At 50.4% G+C, this 13,548-nt stretch overlaps 7 protein-coding genes across 9 annotated transcripts; 5 read left to right on the top strand and 2 right to left on the bottom strand.

Annotated features, from left to right (window-relative positions):
- The first annotated feature begins 271 nt into the window (after positions 1–271).
- On the top strand, positions 272–994 carry H257_10224 (hypothetical protein). The gene has a single exon (XM_009836704.1). It carries the CDS (start codon positions 293–295, stop codon positions 872–874), a length of 582 nt encoding a protein of 193 aa, XP_009835006.1. The 5' UTR covers positions 272–292; the 3' UTR covers positions 875–994.
- Positions 995–1,012: 18 nt separating this feature from the next.
- On the bottom strand, positions 1,013–5,429 carry H257_10223 (hypothetical protein). Its single transcript, XM_009836703.1, has 7 exons — positions 4,455–5,429; positions 4,135–4,404; positions 4,005–4,066; positions 3,772–3,948; positions 2,099–2,757; positions 1,387–1,549; positions 1,013–1,329 (listed from the first exon to the last, which is right to left on the bottom strand). The coding sequence occupies exons 1-7, from the start codon at positions 5,410–5,412 to the stop codon at positions 1,075–1,077; spliced, it is 2,544 nt and encodes an 847-aa protein (XP_009835005.1). The 5' UTR covers positions 5,413–5,429; the 3' UTR covers positions 1,013–1,074.
- Positions 5,430–5,737: 308 nt separating this feature from the next.
- Positions 5,738–7,289, top strand: H257_10222 (the record flags this gene model as incomplete). 2 transcript variants are annotated; one of them, XM_009836701.1, is made up of 5 exons in its annotated part: positions 5,738–5,960; positions 6,016–6,068; positions 6,122–6,212; positions 6,259–6,761; positions 6,935–7,289. In XM_009836701.1, the coding sequence occupies 5 exons, from the start codon at positions 5,738–5,740 to the stop codon at positions 7,262–7,264; spliced, it is 1,200 nt and encodes a 399-aa protein (XP_009835003.1). In that variant the 3' UTR covers positions 7,265–7,289. The 2 variants fall into 2 exon arrangements, with proteins under 2 accessions (XP_009835003.1, XP_009835004.1); XM_009836702.1 differs by lacking the exon at positions 6,935–7,289 and having other exon boundaries at positions 6,259–6,914.
- A 56-nt stretch (positions 7,290–7,345) lies between these two features.
- Positions 7,346–8,463, bottom strand: H257_10221 (the record flags this gene model as incomplete). Of its 2 annotated transcripts, XM_009836700.1 has the most annotated exons (2): positions 7,346–7,792; positions 7,841–8,463. In XM_009836700.1, coding segments are annotated over 2 exons (931 nt in total), but the record flags the coding sequence as incomplete, so codon positions are not given. The 2 variants fall into 2 exon arrangements, with proteins under 2 accessions (XP_009835002.1, XP_009835001.1); XM_009836699.1 differs by having other exon boundaries at positions 7,371–8,463.
- Positions 8,464–9,033: 570 nt separating this feature from the next.
- Positions 9,034–9,525, top strand: H257_10220 (hypothetical protein). Its single transcript, XM_009836698.1, has one exon. The coding sequence runs from the start codon at positions 9,130–9,132 to the stop codon at positions 9,454–9,456; it is 327 nt and encodes a 108-aa protein (XP_009835000.1). The 5' UTR covers positions 9,034–9,129; the 3' UTR covers positions 9,457–9,525.
- Positions 9,526–9,895: 370 nt separating this feature from the next.
- H257_10219 (hypothetical protein) lies at positions 9,896–10,950 on the top strand (the record flags this gene model as incomplete). Its single annotated transcript, XM_009836697.1, has 2 exons — positions 9,896–10,882; positions 10,931–10,950. Exons 1-2 carry the CDS (start codon positions 10,267–10,269, stop codon positions 10,948–10,950), a joined length of 636 nt encoding a protein of 211 aa, XP_009834999.1. The 5' UTR covers positions 9,896–10,266.
- A 136-nt stretch (positions 10,951–11,086) lies between these two features.
- On the top strand, positions 11,087–13,174 carry H257_10218 (hypothetical protein). Its single transcript, XM_009836696.1, has 2 exons — positions 11,087–12,542; positions 12,624–13,174. Exons 1-2 carry the CDS (start codon positions 11,154–11,156, stop codon positions 12,993–12,995), a joined length of 1,761 nt encoding a protein of 586 aa, XP_009834998.1. The 5' UTR covers positions 11,087–11,153; the 3' UTR covers positions 12,996–13,174.
- The last annotated feature ends 374 nt before the right edge of the window (positions 13,175–13,548 follow it).

Raw genomic sequence — 13,548 nt, 5'->3', positions numbered from 1 at the left:
ATTTGTATGCCGCTACAGTTGGACGATACCAAGCCCCACGCATTCCGCTTCTGTTTCGGTGCGACAACCAAAGCGACTGGTCCTTGCCTGCCTTGAACCTCGAGCAACTCTTAGTACTCAGTTCCTCATATTGGTACAATGCCAGGCATGTATCATGGGACCCATGTGTGATGTGGCTGCTTGGACGTACTTCACAGAGTGCAAATCAATCTGTTAACCGGATAATGTATGTCCGGATAATTGTCGCCACAACCCCGAACAGAAAAATCTGGTCGACGTCGTCGGCTTTGTCATGGGAGTCCAGTCGATGCCGACGCTTTTGCGCGCCATGCAAACGAGGCGACCCCCTCTGTGCGTGGACAATGCATGCGACCAGCGCCTGGTGCTGGATGCTGAGGCCACGACGGCTGGGCTACACCTCCGCAACGTGGCACGATGCGACATCGAGTGCGTCGGCCGCCGTGTGGCCCAGATCACGATGGAAAACTGCGAAGATGTGCGGGTTGTGTTTGTGTCGGTCGTGGCCGCCGTAGACGTCATGCGGTGTTGCCGCGTTCAGCTCACGTACACGGGGACATGTGGGACCATTACGATCGACGGCTCGTCCCATATCGCCGTGCACATTCCTGCGGCGACGGTGCACTCGACGTGGGTGGTCTGCACCCGTGTGTCACATCTGTCCGTCCTCACCCACAACCACGAACACAACGACAAGGGCGACGTGTCGTCCCCAAGCGCCGTTTGCAGCCACCGACTCGAGTCAACCCCCGACACGTTGGAGCTCGAGTCCGTCGACGAAGGCTCGACAATCACATGGCAAGACAGCGCGTTTATATGCACGCGCGTCCAACGCCAAACATTGTTTGCCTTGTAATATACTGTAACACTTCTCACAGCACTTATCACATGGCAAGACAGCGCGTTTATATGCACGCGCGTCCAACGCCAAACATTGTATGCCTTGTAATATACTGTAACACTTCTCACAGTACTTTACAAACTACTACTACATCCTGGTGCGAAAGACATATTACACGACGACAACACATGGAATATTCAAAACAGGGTCCCCACTTAGTTGGTTGGTGGCGGTGGTTGCTGAGACGCGGTAAAACTGCCGCCGCCGCCGCTGGACTTTTTAAAGAAGTTGAGGATCATGCCTGCTCCTTTGGGTTTGAGCTTTTCTTCGGGTACGGGCAGCACGACCTCGTCCTCCAATGCTGAGGATGATGGACACACGAGCGCATGCAGTTGCGCCGCCAGTGGCGCGGACGCCACCGCCACCTTGGCTTGGACGTCGTCGACATGTTTGCCTAGCGCCGTGACCACCTAGCGTATATATATGACATTATCAGGTTATATTACATAGCAATATATAGTTAGTACATCGTGTAGGTCTTGAGCGAGCTGGTCAGGGGCAACGCGCGCAAAGATGCCGTCCGAGTCCGCCGTGAAGCATTGCTCCACCTCGCCGTCGCGCTTGGCCGTGAGGCGTGTGTATAGAAACGCCATGCGCGGCGCATTCTCGACAATGAATCCATTCACAACCCTATATAAATATTTATATATATATTTACGACAGACACAAAAATATACATCACAGCGGGTTATTAGGTTGGATAGATGATAAAAGTACCGGAAAAAACATATCAAGATTTGATTCCATTTCAACAGGCTCCAGCTTAAACTACCACGCGGCAAAAACAAACACCATACATTTATATATATATATATAATTCCGAAACAATATCTAACGTTTATTTATATATATATAATATATATCTCAAACCAAGGTCCCGAATAAGCAACCTCATATTTATATATCTATATATATATATATATCTGAACAACCAAAGGTCCAGAATAAATAATCTACTAATAATATATATTTATATACATAAATAAATCGGAACCAAAGGTCCAGAACAAACAACGTCATATTTATGTATATATCTACAACCAAAGGTCCTGCACAAACAACCTAATATTATTATATATATACATAACTCTGAACCAAAACACGTCCATGTATAATGATATATATATATATATATCCAGGACACTTGAATCGAATGTCGCAAGTACATTGTAACAGTACCGCATGTACGCTTCTTTCACCCCAAACTCGACGTCCGTGGAGCAATTGAAGAGCAGTTTCGTGACCAGCACGAGAATGCGTCGGCTGGACGCGTCGGGCACTTGGTCTAGCAGGCCGTACGAGTGGGGGGTCGTAATCGCGGGGCAGATGAAGCGCAGAAACAAAAAGCCGCCCATGATGGCTTTGATAGGCGTGGACGACCCGTCGTAGTCGTCGTCTGTGTCGAGAAAGCGCTCGATGAGTTTGTCCTTGAGGTACCGGCACACGTGCACAAAAGACAATGGCAGGTCGTCCATGTGCGTGAGAATCGAGTCCACGATCGTCTGGCACACGGCCATGAGGTTGGCCGCGTTGCGCTCGAGCTTGGCGGGGTCGGTCAGCGTCGGGTCTTTCACCACGTTGAGCTCAAAATCGCTGCTGTGGTACGTGGCCTTGTCTGTGCACAGAGCGCGAATGTGGTCGGCAAGTGCCGTGTGGATGAACCGGAGCCCCACCGCCTTGGCGTACGTCGACAGCAGCCGGCTAGAGTAATCGTCGGACCGGAACAGTGTCGCAAGGGACAACGCGCTCTCGACTTCCGTATCGATGCTCCACTGCATGAGCATAAACAGTGCATGGCGACTGCCAAAGATACGCAGGAGAGGAAACAGCAGCGCCATCTAGGCAAGACACACGTTAAACAAGAATGTATATCTAGGTAATAATAGTATTTTAATATTGTCAAAATTATTGTCAAAATTATTCGAAGAGCCCTCCGCAGAATACTCAAATGGATAGTTATTGTGCTTTTCAGTCAAATTTGCCTATTTATTGATGAAATCGCCAACTAATCGAGCAAACGAGTATGATTGGCTACAAAGAATGACGGTTGCAATTTGATTGGCTAAAAAGATTGATTGGAGTATTGCAGTCACAAGATAACCTCTTCAACTTTGTTTTTTATATGAAATTTCCAACGTCCGGCATTTTGATTGGTTGGCGGGACATTCAACCCATCGCAGGAGGAAATTAAGAGTAGAGCAAATCACAATATGAGAATGGATTAAGGAACCGCCTAAGCCAATCAAAACTCACGACCTGTGTCGAATTTCTGCCAATCCAATTGTCGTACAAATATATAGGCTCGACAACTACTCGAGAGACAGGGAAGACCGAGGTTTATGGCATAAATACATGTAGATATATGGGACAACATGAATACACATCATAGAAAGAATATTACGCAGTATACAAAATATTACATCAACCTGGAAACAGACGCACCACTCTAAAAATAAAAAAAAGAACCCAAGTATTGTCGATTTGATACAAAGTTGGGGAGGGGGTGCAATCGAATACTCGCGCCGACCAAACCGATCCACAATCGATCTGATTGGTTGTTGAATTTCATGGAGAAGGTTTTGATTGGCTAATCATTTTGAGCTCATCTGAGGTAGCCAATGAAATCGATTTCAATTCCAATGAGAAACCCCAACACAATGAAATGTCATTCGAAAGCACAATATATTGTTCATTTCGTTATACTATTCGCTCAACCGAGCCATTCAATCGTATGAAATAGATCGAAATCAATTTTAAATATATATAAAATACATTTGCCACCCTGAAACATCGGGGGATTTGTCACATCGTCGCAGGAATATCTAAAGCACATTTGACATGCATGTACGTACCCTGTCACTGCGTTCGCATGTATTGAGAAGGGCTGTGACTACGACCATGTCTGGCCGAACGAGGAGCGACCCCAATGAATCCCCTCGCTGCTGGACTTCCACATCACTGAGAATGCTGTTCTTGCGTCTATCGGTACAGCCCAGGTAGAACGAAGACACGTCCGATCGGGCATCATGCTATAGACACAGGTTACTACTCTTATTACTAGTAGTAATACTAGGAGAAAGCGTACCTCGTCGACACAATAGTCGTGTTTGGCTGCTTGGTGCGGCCTGGGCGTGGACCACCCCACGTCTATCAGCCACTGTGTCAGTACTGCTACTAGTAAGTACTACAAGTACTACTAGAAACAACTTGGATACCTGCATCGTCGCCTTTGATCTGCCGAAATGCCGACGGGGATTCCGCCAAGAGCACGATGGGCGTAGTCAGTGGATCCCGATGCACCGCCGCCGTTGCCGATGAAGTTGCGAGGAAACTCTGGTACAAGGGCGGGTTGGGCGAGAACGTCGACGACGGCTTTCCCCCCGTGAGCATATTGCGCGTGCGCTGGAGTTCGTCCTCCAACTCCATGTCGAAAATGATCTTCTCCATCGCACTCATCATCATGCGGTGAGATGGATGGTGCCTCTCTACATATGGTTGCATTACAACTTACAGCCAGACACACGTGATGACGTACCTTCGGTGGCCGCCGTCGGCAGATCCGCAGTCGTTGCCGACGTAGTTGCTGGCATATTAGACGGTTGAGAAAACAGAGATAGCTGCAAGTTGCGCGCAATGCCAGCCAGCTCGGACGTCATCTTGGTCAACGCATCCGTGTCAATCGTCGACGGCGGCACTGGACGAGGGGGATTCACGGTAGTAATACTAGCAAGTGTACTAGTAGGCGTCGGCTCGGCCTTTGAAAGTGCGCTTGTGCTGGGATGATTGCTGCGGATGTTAGAGTCGGCGTCGGGAGGAGGAGCAACAACAATAGGGAGTACGTCGTCGGGGGAGTCGAGCACGATAATCGGTGGCGACGACACGACAGACTTGGTCACACCACGTCTCGACGAAGATGTTTCCTGCGCCAGCAACGCATCGTACTGCTCGCGCAAGGCGGCCAATTCCGAGTGCAACGCGGTCACGGCGGCGTTGGTGTCGTGGACTTGTTGAAGCAACTCGCGCTTTTCCTTGGTCGCATGCTGCATTCGCTTGAACAGGGCGTCGTACGACATGTCCTGGAGCATATGGATCCACTGGACGCGGGACTCCTTGTTCCGCGTGCGGAACAGGAGCGATCGTCCCATCCGAGACGTGACCTTGAAGCATGGACCACACTCTTCCGCGAGAATATGCGAATCTCCAGGACTCATGTTCTTAAATATACGATCGACGGCTTCGATGACACACCCGTCCAAGCACAAGCACCCACTGGGGACTTCGCGCATGTCTCGGTAGTAGTAGAGCATGTTCTGGTGCAGGCACACGATGTACTCAACCCACCCGCTCTTGAACGACTTGCCTTTCTTCGCCATGTTGTCTACCAATACGGGGTTCCACGCAAGCAAATCGTCTCCACGGATGGCGAATTCTCCGCCGAGAGATTGCATCTGGGACGCTGATGGACCGTCTGCTGCCGACGGCGGCGGCGGCATCGGTGTCTTTTTCAGAGTTACAGTACAGTTGTACTACGTAGTAGTGGCGAATAATGCAAGCATATGACGATTTGATTGGTTAACACAAAAATATGCAGCGGATTTCGACCAATCCACACTCATTGGTGCCATTACTCATAGAGTCGTTGCAATTTATTTTAACCAATCATATCTATTAAATATCTTATTTGATTTAATTCCGCCCAACTCAACTGGCTACTAGGACAAAATAAAATAAAAACACCTACTACCCCTTGTAGATTCGTCTGATTGGCTAAAACAATATAGCATAAGCCAATCAAATGCTTCAATTCAAAATTGCCAGATGCGGCCGGCGGGAAGCTTCCATGCGCATGACTTTGAATGGGAAGAGTTGGCGGTGACGTGTCGCGCACAACTAGCTGCTGCTGGTAATGCCAGCGCCAAGAATGAAGACGAATCCGACGTGGCGAGCGGAGCGGCGACGGTGGAGGAGGAGGTGCATACTGGCGACGAGCTCGGCGTGTTGGCCCAGGGGTATTGGGATGTCTTTCACGCCAAGAACAATGGTACTACTAGCGACAGGCTCCATCCACCGTGTCCATTATTAACTATGCTCGACAGGCAAGGTCTACAAGCCACGGAACTACCTAAGCAAGGAATTCCCCGACCTCCTCGTGAGTCTGCTACAGGTCCTCATGATCTCCATCTCTTATCACGTGTCGAGTAGACAGCAAGGAACGTGCTGGAAGTCGGATGCGGTTACGGTAGTGCGATTTTCCCGCTGCTCGCGGAATGTCCCTCCATGCATGCCCACGTGTGTACGTCTCGTTCGTGTGCTGGACACCGCATGAACATGTCGTGTAGTCGATTTTAGTCCCCATGCCATCAGCATCCTCAAGGCGAATCCACTGTACGATGCCGCACGGTGCTGCGCTTACGTGTGCGATCTCGTGGCCGACGCCGACCTGGGCGTTCCAGACGCGTCGATGGATGTGGTGTTGATGGTGTTTGTCCTGTCGGCGATCCCCCCCACGTCGTTTGCAAACGTCATGCAGAAAGTCCATCGCGCGTTAAAACCAGGTGGGGTCGTGTGCTTTCGAGACTACGGGCTGTACGACCTGGCCATGATGCGATCGACCAAGAAAGTCCATGCGACGACTCGGCATGTTGACCATGTCGATGGGAAAAGGGGAGACGGTGGCGACAAGCATGTGTACTACCGCGGCGACGGCACCCTCGCCACGTTCTTTTCGATTCAAGACCTATCATCGTTGTTTGAGGGTGGTGGTTTTGGCGTTGTCGAGAACGAATACTGTACCGTGCGGCTGCGGAACCGACGGACACAGACCAACATGGACCGCGTGTGGGTTCACGGGAAGTTCGTCAAGCGATGATGAGCCTAGGAACCGCGGCATGATCTATATTGAGAACGACGAAATCTCGTTGAAGTGGGATTATCCGGATGCGACGGCTCGTTCTGAATCATATATACAAAGTCCAAGATATTACACCAATTCCGGATATCATTGTGTTGGTTCAGTTGCAACATTCCGCATTTTCGACGCGGGAGATGTACGATGTGGACATGGACTGCTACGAGGACGACGGTCGCGATGTGGACAGGAAACGGACGCTGAGTGAACATGAAGCGGTGGTGGAACATCAGCTCAAACGCCTCAAGATCAACCATCATCATGCCATGAACTCGTCAAATCCTCCGTCTATGGAACTCCACCTCGCCAACACGCATGGGGATGCCCCAAATACACAGCACGACGTCAACTATGCGCACGTCAACCACCTCCTCCGAGAAATGCATTACCTTCGGGAAATGAGAAGGCAACAGGCAGTCGCCCCACGCTTGTACTAATAAGATCGTATCCATTCTTATCCAAGCCTTGCTAGTCAACTATGTACGTACATACATCAGGGATGATGCTTCTTCCCCGACGGTCGGTATAATAGATAAGTGCAGACACAACCAGAAGCGTTAGAAACTTCGACTCAAAGCACTGTTTGCCACGTCACGGGGTTGCAGGTGCTGTACATGGATGTGCACAAACTGACGTTATAGTACTTGTTGGCTCATGTCACGGTCGAAGTACCGACACCATCTGCATGCCGCAGGACTCGGCGATTCCTGCGATGGACACGCGGGAAATCCTACTCGTGTCGCCGTCGACTGTCACGATGGCTTCAATTCGTGACGGCAGGCCCATCCCTCGGCCTTGGGAGAACACCATGCGATGCCTTCCCATGTTCCCATGAGCTTCCTCGTAATGGGGTATGTTCATGTGGCAGAGGAAGGCCCCCAATGCACCAGACGACGTGCCCGTGGCCGCTTCTTCGTCGATGCCATACAGCGGTGCAAAATTGCGGCATTCCGCTGTGATCCTGTCTAGGGAATCTCTGTGGGAACGACGATCGACTTCATTAAGACGAGTACCGATGGGGTCGACATCCAGGGTATATACGTGATACCCGATCGTGCCGAGGGTCTTGGACACGGCCGCGATCGATTCCATGTTGGGCCGCAACTTGTCCATCAAGATGGTGCGCGTTCGCACGCGTACAAACAAGTCGGGTAGGCCCGTGGACACTACCATCATGGGATGGTGCTGAGTATCGATATCGTCGGCATGCAAACCCAACGACGCCAGGATCGATGCGGTGCTGTCGACGCTAGGAGCGTGGAATACGGGAAGGTCTTGGTCCATCGTGACGCGGCTGGCGGCGTCGGTGGACACACATAACGTTGATTTGGTCGTGTGCATAAGGTACGTCGTGTTCGGGGACATGTTGGAGAACGCCGCGATCGTCGCATGTCCGCACAGATCGACTTCTCCTTCAGGGGTGAAGAAGCGGACGTGGATGCAGTTGTCGTCGTGGAGATATTGCCGCCAAACGAACGCCGTCTCCGAGTACCCTACTTCTTTCGCCACTGCTTGCATGACATCATCGGGCGGAAACCCATCAGTCACATGCACTACCCCCGCTTTGTTGCCGCCAGGCGCACCCCGAGTCTCTAGGAGAGAGTCGAACAAGTTCACGTGGAAAGTCGTCGTCATGGATAATACTGTATCGTCCAAATTCGGGATCAGTATATTTTGACAAAACATAGTCAAATGTTGATAGATTATATTTTGACCGTATATTGTCAAAATAGTTCAATTAACCATTTACAGAATCACACAAAATAGTTCAATTAACCATTTACAGAATCACACTTTTGAAGTGCCCAGGTAGAGTCCATACTAGTAGTACATGCATTGTGACAGTTTCTGAAGTCCCCGAATATTGTACAGAGCCTTGGGCGATAAGGAGTTTAGTGCGATATGGTTGTCGTGGGAATGGCGTTCGTTGGCGGGGCTCTTCTTGGCATCGACGATACATACACTCTTCTCACACCGCAGCACAACCCGCTTGGATGGATGCCACCCTGCGCTTGTAAATTGTGCCATTAAGACTCATGTACATCTGTACGTCGAATAGGGCAGCGACGCCATGACTCGCGCATACACGGACTCAGAACATGGCGGTGCTGACAATCATGGCATACTGCTAGGTGGTTGAGTTGATTGCTCGCTCCCAACGTTTTGAAACCGTCAAGATGGCAAAGTCCAGGTGGAAACGTCAACAGTCCAACGTTGCACAAGATGTAGCCAGCCGACCGACGGCAGGACAAGCATCCATGACATCAATTAATGTACAACCTGCCTCAGTTGGCAACTTGCGATGAAGACCCCCGCCACCACCCACGTCATTGCCCTCGTGGCCACCGCCTGCAGTCATGTCGTGTACGGCGACACCACCACCCTCCACAACGCAACCCATCCGGATGGGAGGATTGGTCCAGTGTTTCAGTTTGACTTTGACCATGTTGGCGGGCTCCCCTCGCAGGAACAATTGATCGTGCTGTCGAAATGGTCGCCGTCCGAACTGTCGTCGTTCGCAGACTCCTTCCTCAGTCCACGTAGCCCCCGCCACAACAAGAGATCGTTCTCATTCCGTCGCCCGAGTTCCATGAACCTCAACTTCACCGCCTGCGACGCCGATGACTAGATACTGTAGCTTCCGTCGATGATAGGATGGATACATAATATATATATATATATACTGTATATGCACTCACGAAAGCGTGTACTTCGAAGTACACTACAGTCGAAGCTTTCAGCAACCTGGTAGAAGTACCCTACATTAGGAATACTACGAAATATATTAACGTTAACCCTGTTTCCAGGAGAAATCAGATGTATGTAGGTATTAAGACTATTAGTACTATTATTATTACAACGTTAAAAAAAGGTTTGGGTCATAACATATCTACCCTTAACGTTAACTAGGACTCTCTATTCATAAAAATCGAATTTCTCGACATGGACATAATATATACCCATTATGGACATAATACATACTACTTCGTAGTACTACCGTATAGTGTATACGTATTGCGACAGGTGATATGTCACAACCGGCCGACACTCGTACTCAAAATTTTGTTAATCCATTGCATTATACAAATTTGAAGTATATTCAACATATTCACAAGTAAATATCAGTTATTACAAGAAAATTATCAGTTATTACAGGAGTCGCAATAGATTAATCTGTCGCAATATATATACACTATACGGTACATTGCCCACCGTCTAGGCCAGAGCCTATTACTAGTACGACTGATATCCAAGCGGACGGACGTGTACCGTTTAATTTTCTTCCGCGTACACAACCATTGGCTACATTTCCACCTACGAAAACAATTCACAGTAATTTGTGGTGGCATAAAAATGAAAAACCAAGGTGGCACACGCATTCACTCTGGAGCCATCATCCTTCCACTTGGATCATTTTCAAATTGGACTTGGGACAATCATGTTTCTTCGACACATTGCCATCGTCACCCTGTGTGCCGCGGTAGCCACCGGCGCCACGAACAACGCGGCAAAGGAATGCTGGAGCAGAGTCTCGGCCACGTTGAAGCCGATCTTTTCGTCGGATGCCCTTGACTTGTGCACCAAGGATCTCGCGGTGGCGGCGCCATCGTGGTGGAGTGCTTTCTCAGATGATTTCAAGCAACTGTTCAACGCGTCCTCGAGCTTCTTCACCACGGGCAAGTTCACCACCCCGGCGCTCAATGCTTGGAACAACTCCAAGGTGTGTCAACAATGGTACGTCGGGGTTGAGGATGCTATCAAGAAGGTTGACCCGCCCTGTTCCATTGCCGTCACCAACGCCACGCAAGTCGTCACGTCCAAGTGGAACGCCTCAATCTCCGAGTTCATGCAAGCTTTAGATCAATGGGCTGCCGAGGTGCCTCAATCGAACGGCGTCACTACCAAAGCACCGTCCACCACAGCCAACGCTCCACCTTTGACATCTTCTGCTCCTGTGACGTCTTCTGCTCCTGTGACGTCTTCTGCTCCTGAGAAATCTTCTGCTCCTGTGGCCACCACCGCCGCGCCACTTCAGACCCGCACTGTGGCGTCTGGTACGGGTTGTATTTCGGTTGGTGTCGCTGCGGGTGTTCTTGCGGTAGCCGCGGCGGCGATCGCCTAAAATATATATTTGAGCCATAATATTTCGACTAATGTTATTGTGTTCGAATAAATATGTTATATCATACTAACGTTAGTATGGGGGAGTGTATGGCATACACATTGGAAGCTAGGGTTTGTCGAATAATAAAAGGTTATCCGGAAACCACAACGAAACCGAACCGACACAATCTTCCATTTTCAATCGAGCTACTACAGTGTACCATGGAATTGGCGTACCAATACACGAAGCCGCGGCGGACATTTGGACGGTACTGCGACTTCAAGCACGTGGATGCCAAGGTGATCGAGTCCATTCCTTCCACAGACCAGTTCGATCATGACTACGTGAAACGGCGACCGATGATCGGACGCTTGGACACGACGTCCGACATGTCCGAGCACGAGGTCAACACGGAGCGGTTGGTGACGAAGAATAGCAGCATGCGTCATGTGGAGGGTGGCTGGCCCAAGGATGTGGACTCGGCAGAACAAAACGACGTCCAACGTTTCCGAAAAAAGGTGGAAAAGGACGACGAGTACAAGCAAGCGGTCAAGTTTCTTGGCCCTGTCGCTGAACGCGGCCTCAAGCAAAACAACACGATCAACATCTATCAAGATTATTTTGCGCACATGGGCGAACCTGCGACGACGGAGCAGCCTAGTGCCAAAGGGTTGGCCGTGTTTCGAGACCCCGAGTCGGTTCGACGAACGGTGTCCAAGATCGATTGGCATCCAGAGTCGCCGCAACGCATGGCGGCATGCTACTGCATCCTCAACTTTCAAGATCCCAAGTTCGTCAACTCTCGAATGCCGTCCAATAGTTACATTTGGGACGTGATGAACCCCAACACTCCCGAAGTCGTCCTCAAGCCACTCAGTCCGCTGTGTTGCTTGCGCTACAACCCAAAGAGTGTGGACCAACTTGTCGGCGGCTCGTACAACGGACTCATCTCGTTCTTTGACATTCGCAAGTCCGGGAGCTCGCCCGTTGAAACGTCGATGATCGAACACTCACACCATGACCCTGTGTACGATGTGTTTTGGATCTCATCCAAAACCGGGAACCAGTGCTGCTCGGTCTCGACGGACGGGTCGATGCTTTGGTGGGACATTCGGCACTTGGCCCAACCCACTCATCGTATCTTGTTGTCTGACAAAGACGGCCAAGTGCTTGGTGGCTCAAGCATGGAATACAACACCGAAGCAGGTCCAACCAAGTACCTCGTCGGGACAGAACAGGGCGTGGTGCTGTCGGTGAATTTGCGCAACATCAAGCAAAACAACGGGATTGTCGTGTACGACACTGGCGCGGGGAAGCATCACGGTCCCATCTACACAATCCAGCGCAACCCGAGCCACAACAAGTTCTTCATGACGATTGGCGACTGGACCGCGCGGGTGTGGTGCGAAGATCTCAAGACTCCCATCATGAGCACCACGTACCACGAGTCGTACGTGACCTCAGGGTGCTGGAGTCCTACCCGCGCCGGTGTCTTCTTTGTCACACGCATGGACGGGGTGGTGGACGTGTGGGACTTCTTCTATCGGCAGAACGTTGCCGCGTACTCGCACAAGGTTGGGGACGTCCCGCTGTCGGCGATCAGTGTGCAGGTGCGCGCAAATTCGAAACTGACCACTTTTTCGAAAACTTCTAAAATTGCGCGGGAAATATCTTTGGATGTTTGTATGTAGGGCAACAGCCAATCAGGAGGCAAGTTGGTTGCCGTGGGCGATTCGAATGGGATGATCTCGCTGCTGGAAGTGTCGGACGGGCTCGCGATCCCACAGTCGAACGAGAAAGCGGCGATCAACGGCATGTTCGAGCGCGAGACGAAGCGAGAGAAGAACCTGGAAGCGCGGGAGAAGGAGCAGAAGCGGAAGAAGGCGACGATGGACGAAGGCAAGGTGGACGAACTGCCGTCGACCAAGGACGAAAAGATGGAGGAATTGCTGCGCACGGTCGATGCCAACTTCCTCAACATGATCAAAGAGGCCGAAGACACGGAGAACAAGAATATGGAGCACAAGACAGACAGCATGAAGCCAGGCGACGAAGACAATTAGGCGAGGCCGCTGAACGTAGACTATGTAGTACAAGTAGCAAGCCCAACAAACGATCGATTTCTATGCGTTTGACACGAATGTCGTCCATAGATTTCAAACCGCAGCGAGACAACCTACCATCGTGGCCCATATCACAACATTGACAAAGTCCACATGTTCAGTACTATGCTGTATCGAGGTACATGTACGATTGTGGTACTTGAATTGCGCATTACGCAATCCTACGCAGTGCGTAGGATCGTAGCGAGTGGTGTTATGATGCACAGGCTCTAGAGAAAGTCAGACCGTCCATGTGCGTGTAGATATTGAGAGGCAGTCCGCTTGAGACTGGACACGTCGGTCATCGGACTGCCGCCCATAACGGCGGCATTACGGTTGGCCGCTATTTTTGTCGATTTATCCATGCGTCGAAACGATAGCCAATCAACGACGAGAGATTCGAACTTTTTAGAAAGTGCCCCGTCGATTTCCCGTTCGCTGTGACGTGTAGTTTAACGTGGTTTCCTTATATGCGTTTTAGGTTATATTCGTGATTACGTCAACAACATGGTAC

Source organism: Aphanomyces astaci, assembly GCF_000520075.1.
Source record: "Aphanomyces astaci strain APO3 unplaced genomic scaffold supercont1.27, whole genome shotgun sequence".
NCBI lineage: Eukaryota > Oomycota > Saprolegniomycetes > Saprolegniales > Verrucalvaceae > Aphanomyces > Aphanomyces astaci.
Note: the sequence above shows the minus strand (reverse complement) of the source record. Positions and strands in the feature narration are given on the sequence as shown.

Coding starts and splice junctions, on each gene's coding strand:
- H257_10224 (XM_009836704.1), top strand. CDS start 293: ATGGGAGTCCAGTCGATGCCGACGCTTTTGCGCGCCATGCAAACGAGG.
- H257_10223 (XM_009836703.1), bottom strand. CDS start 5,412: ATGCCGCCGCCGCCGTCGGCAGCAGACGGTCCATCAGCGTCCCAGATG. Junction 4,405..4,454: donor GCCGACGGCGGCCACCGAAG/GTACGTCATCAC, acceptor AACCATATGTAG/AGAGGCACCATCCATCTCAC. Junction 3,949..4,004: donor ACGACTATTGTGTCGACGAG/GTACGCTTTCTC, acceptor CTGTGTCTATAG/CATGATGCCCGATCGGACGT.
- H257_10220 (XM_009836698.1), top strand. CDS start 9,130: ATGAAGACCCCCGCCACCACCCACGTCATTGCCCTCGTGGCCACCGCC.
- H257_10218 (XM_009836696.1), top strand. CDS start 11,154: ATGGAATTGGCGTACCAATACACGAAGCCGCGGCGGACATTTGGACGG. Junction 12,543..12,623: donor TGTCGGCGATCAGTGTGCAG/GTGCGCGCAAAT, acceptor GTTTGTATGTAG/GGCAACAGCCAATCAGGAGG.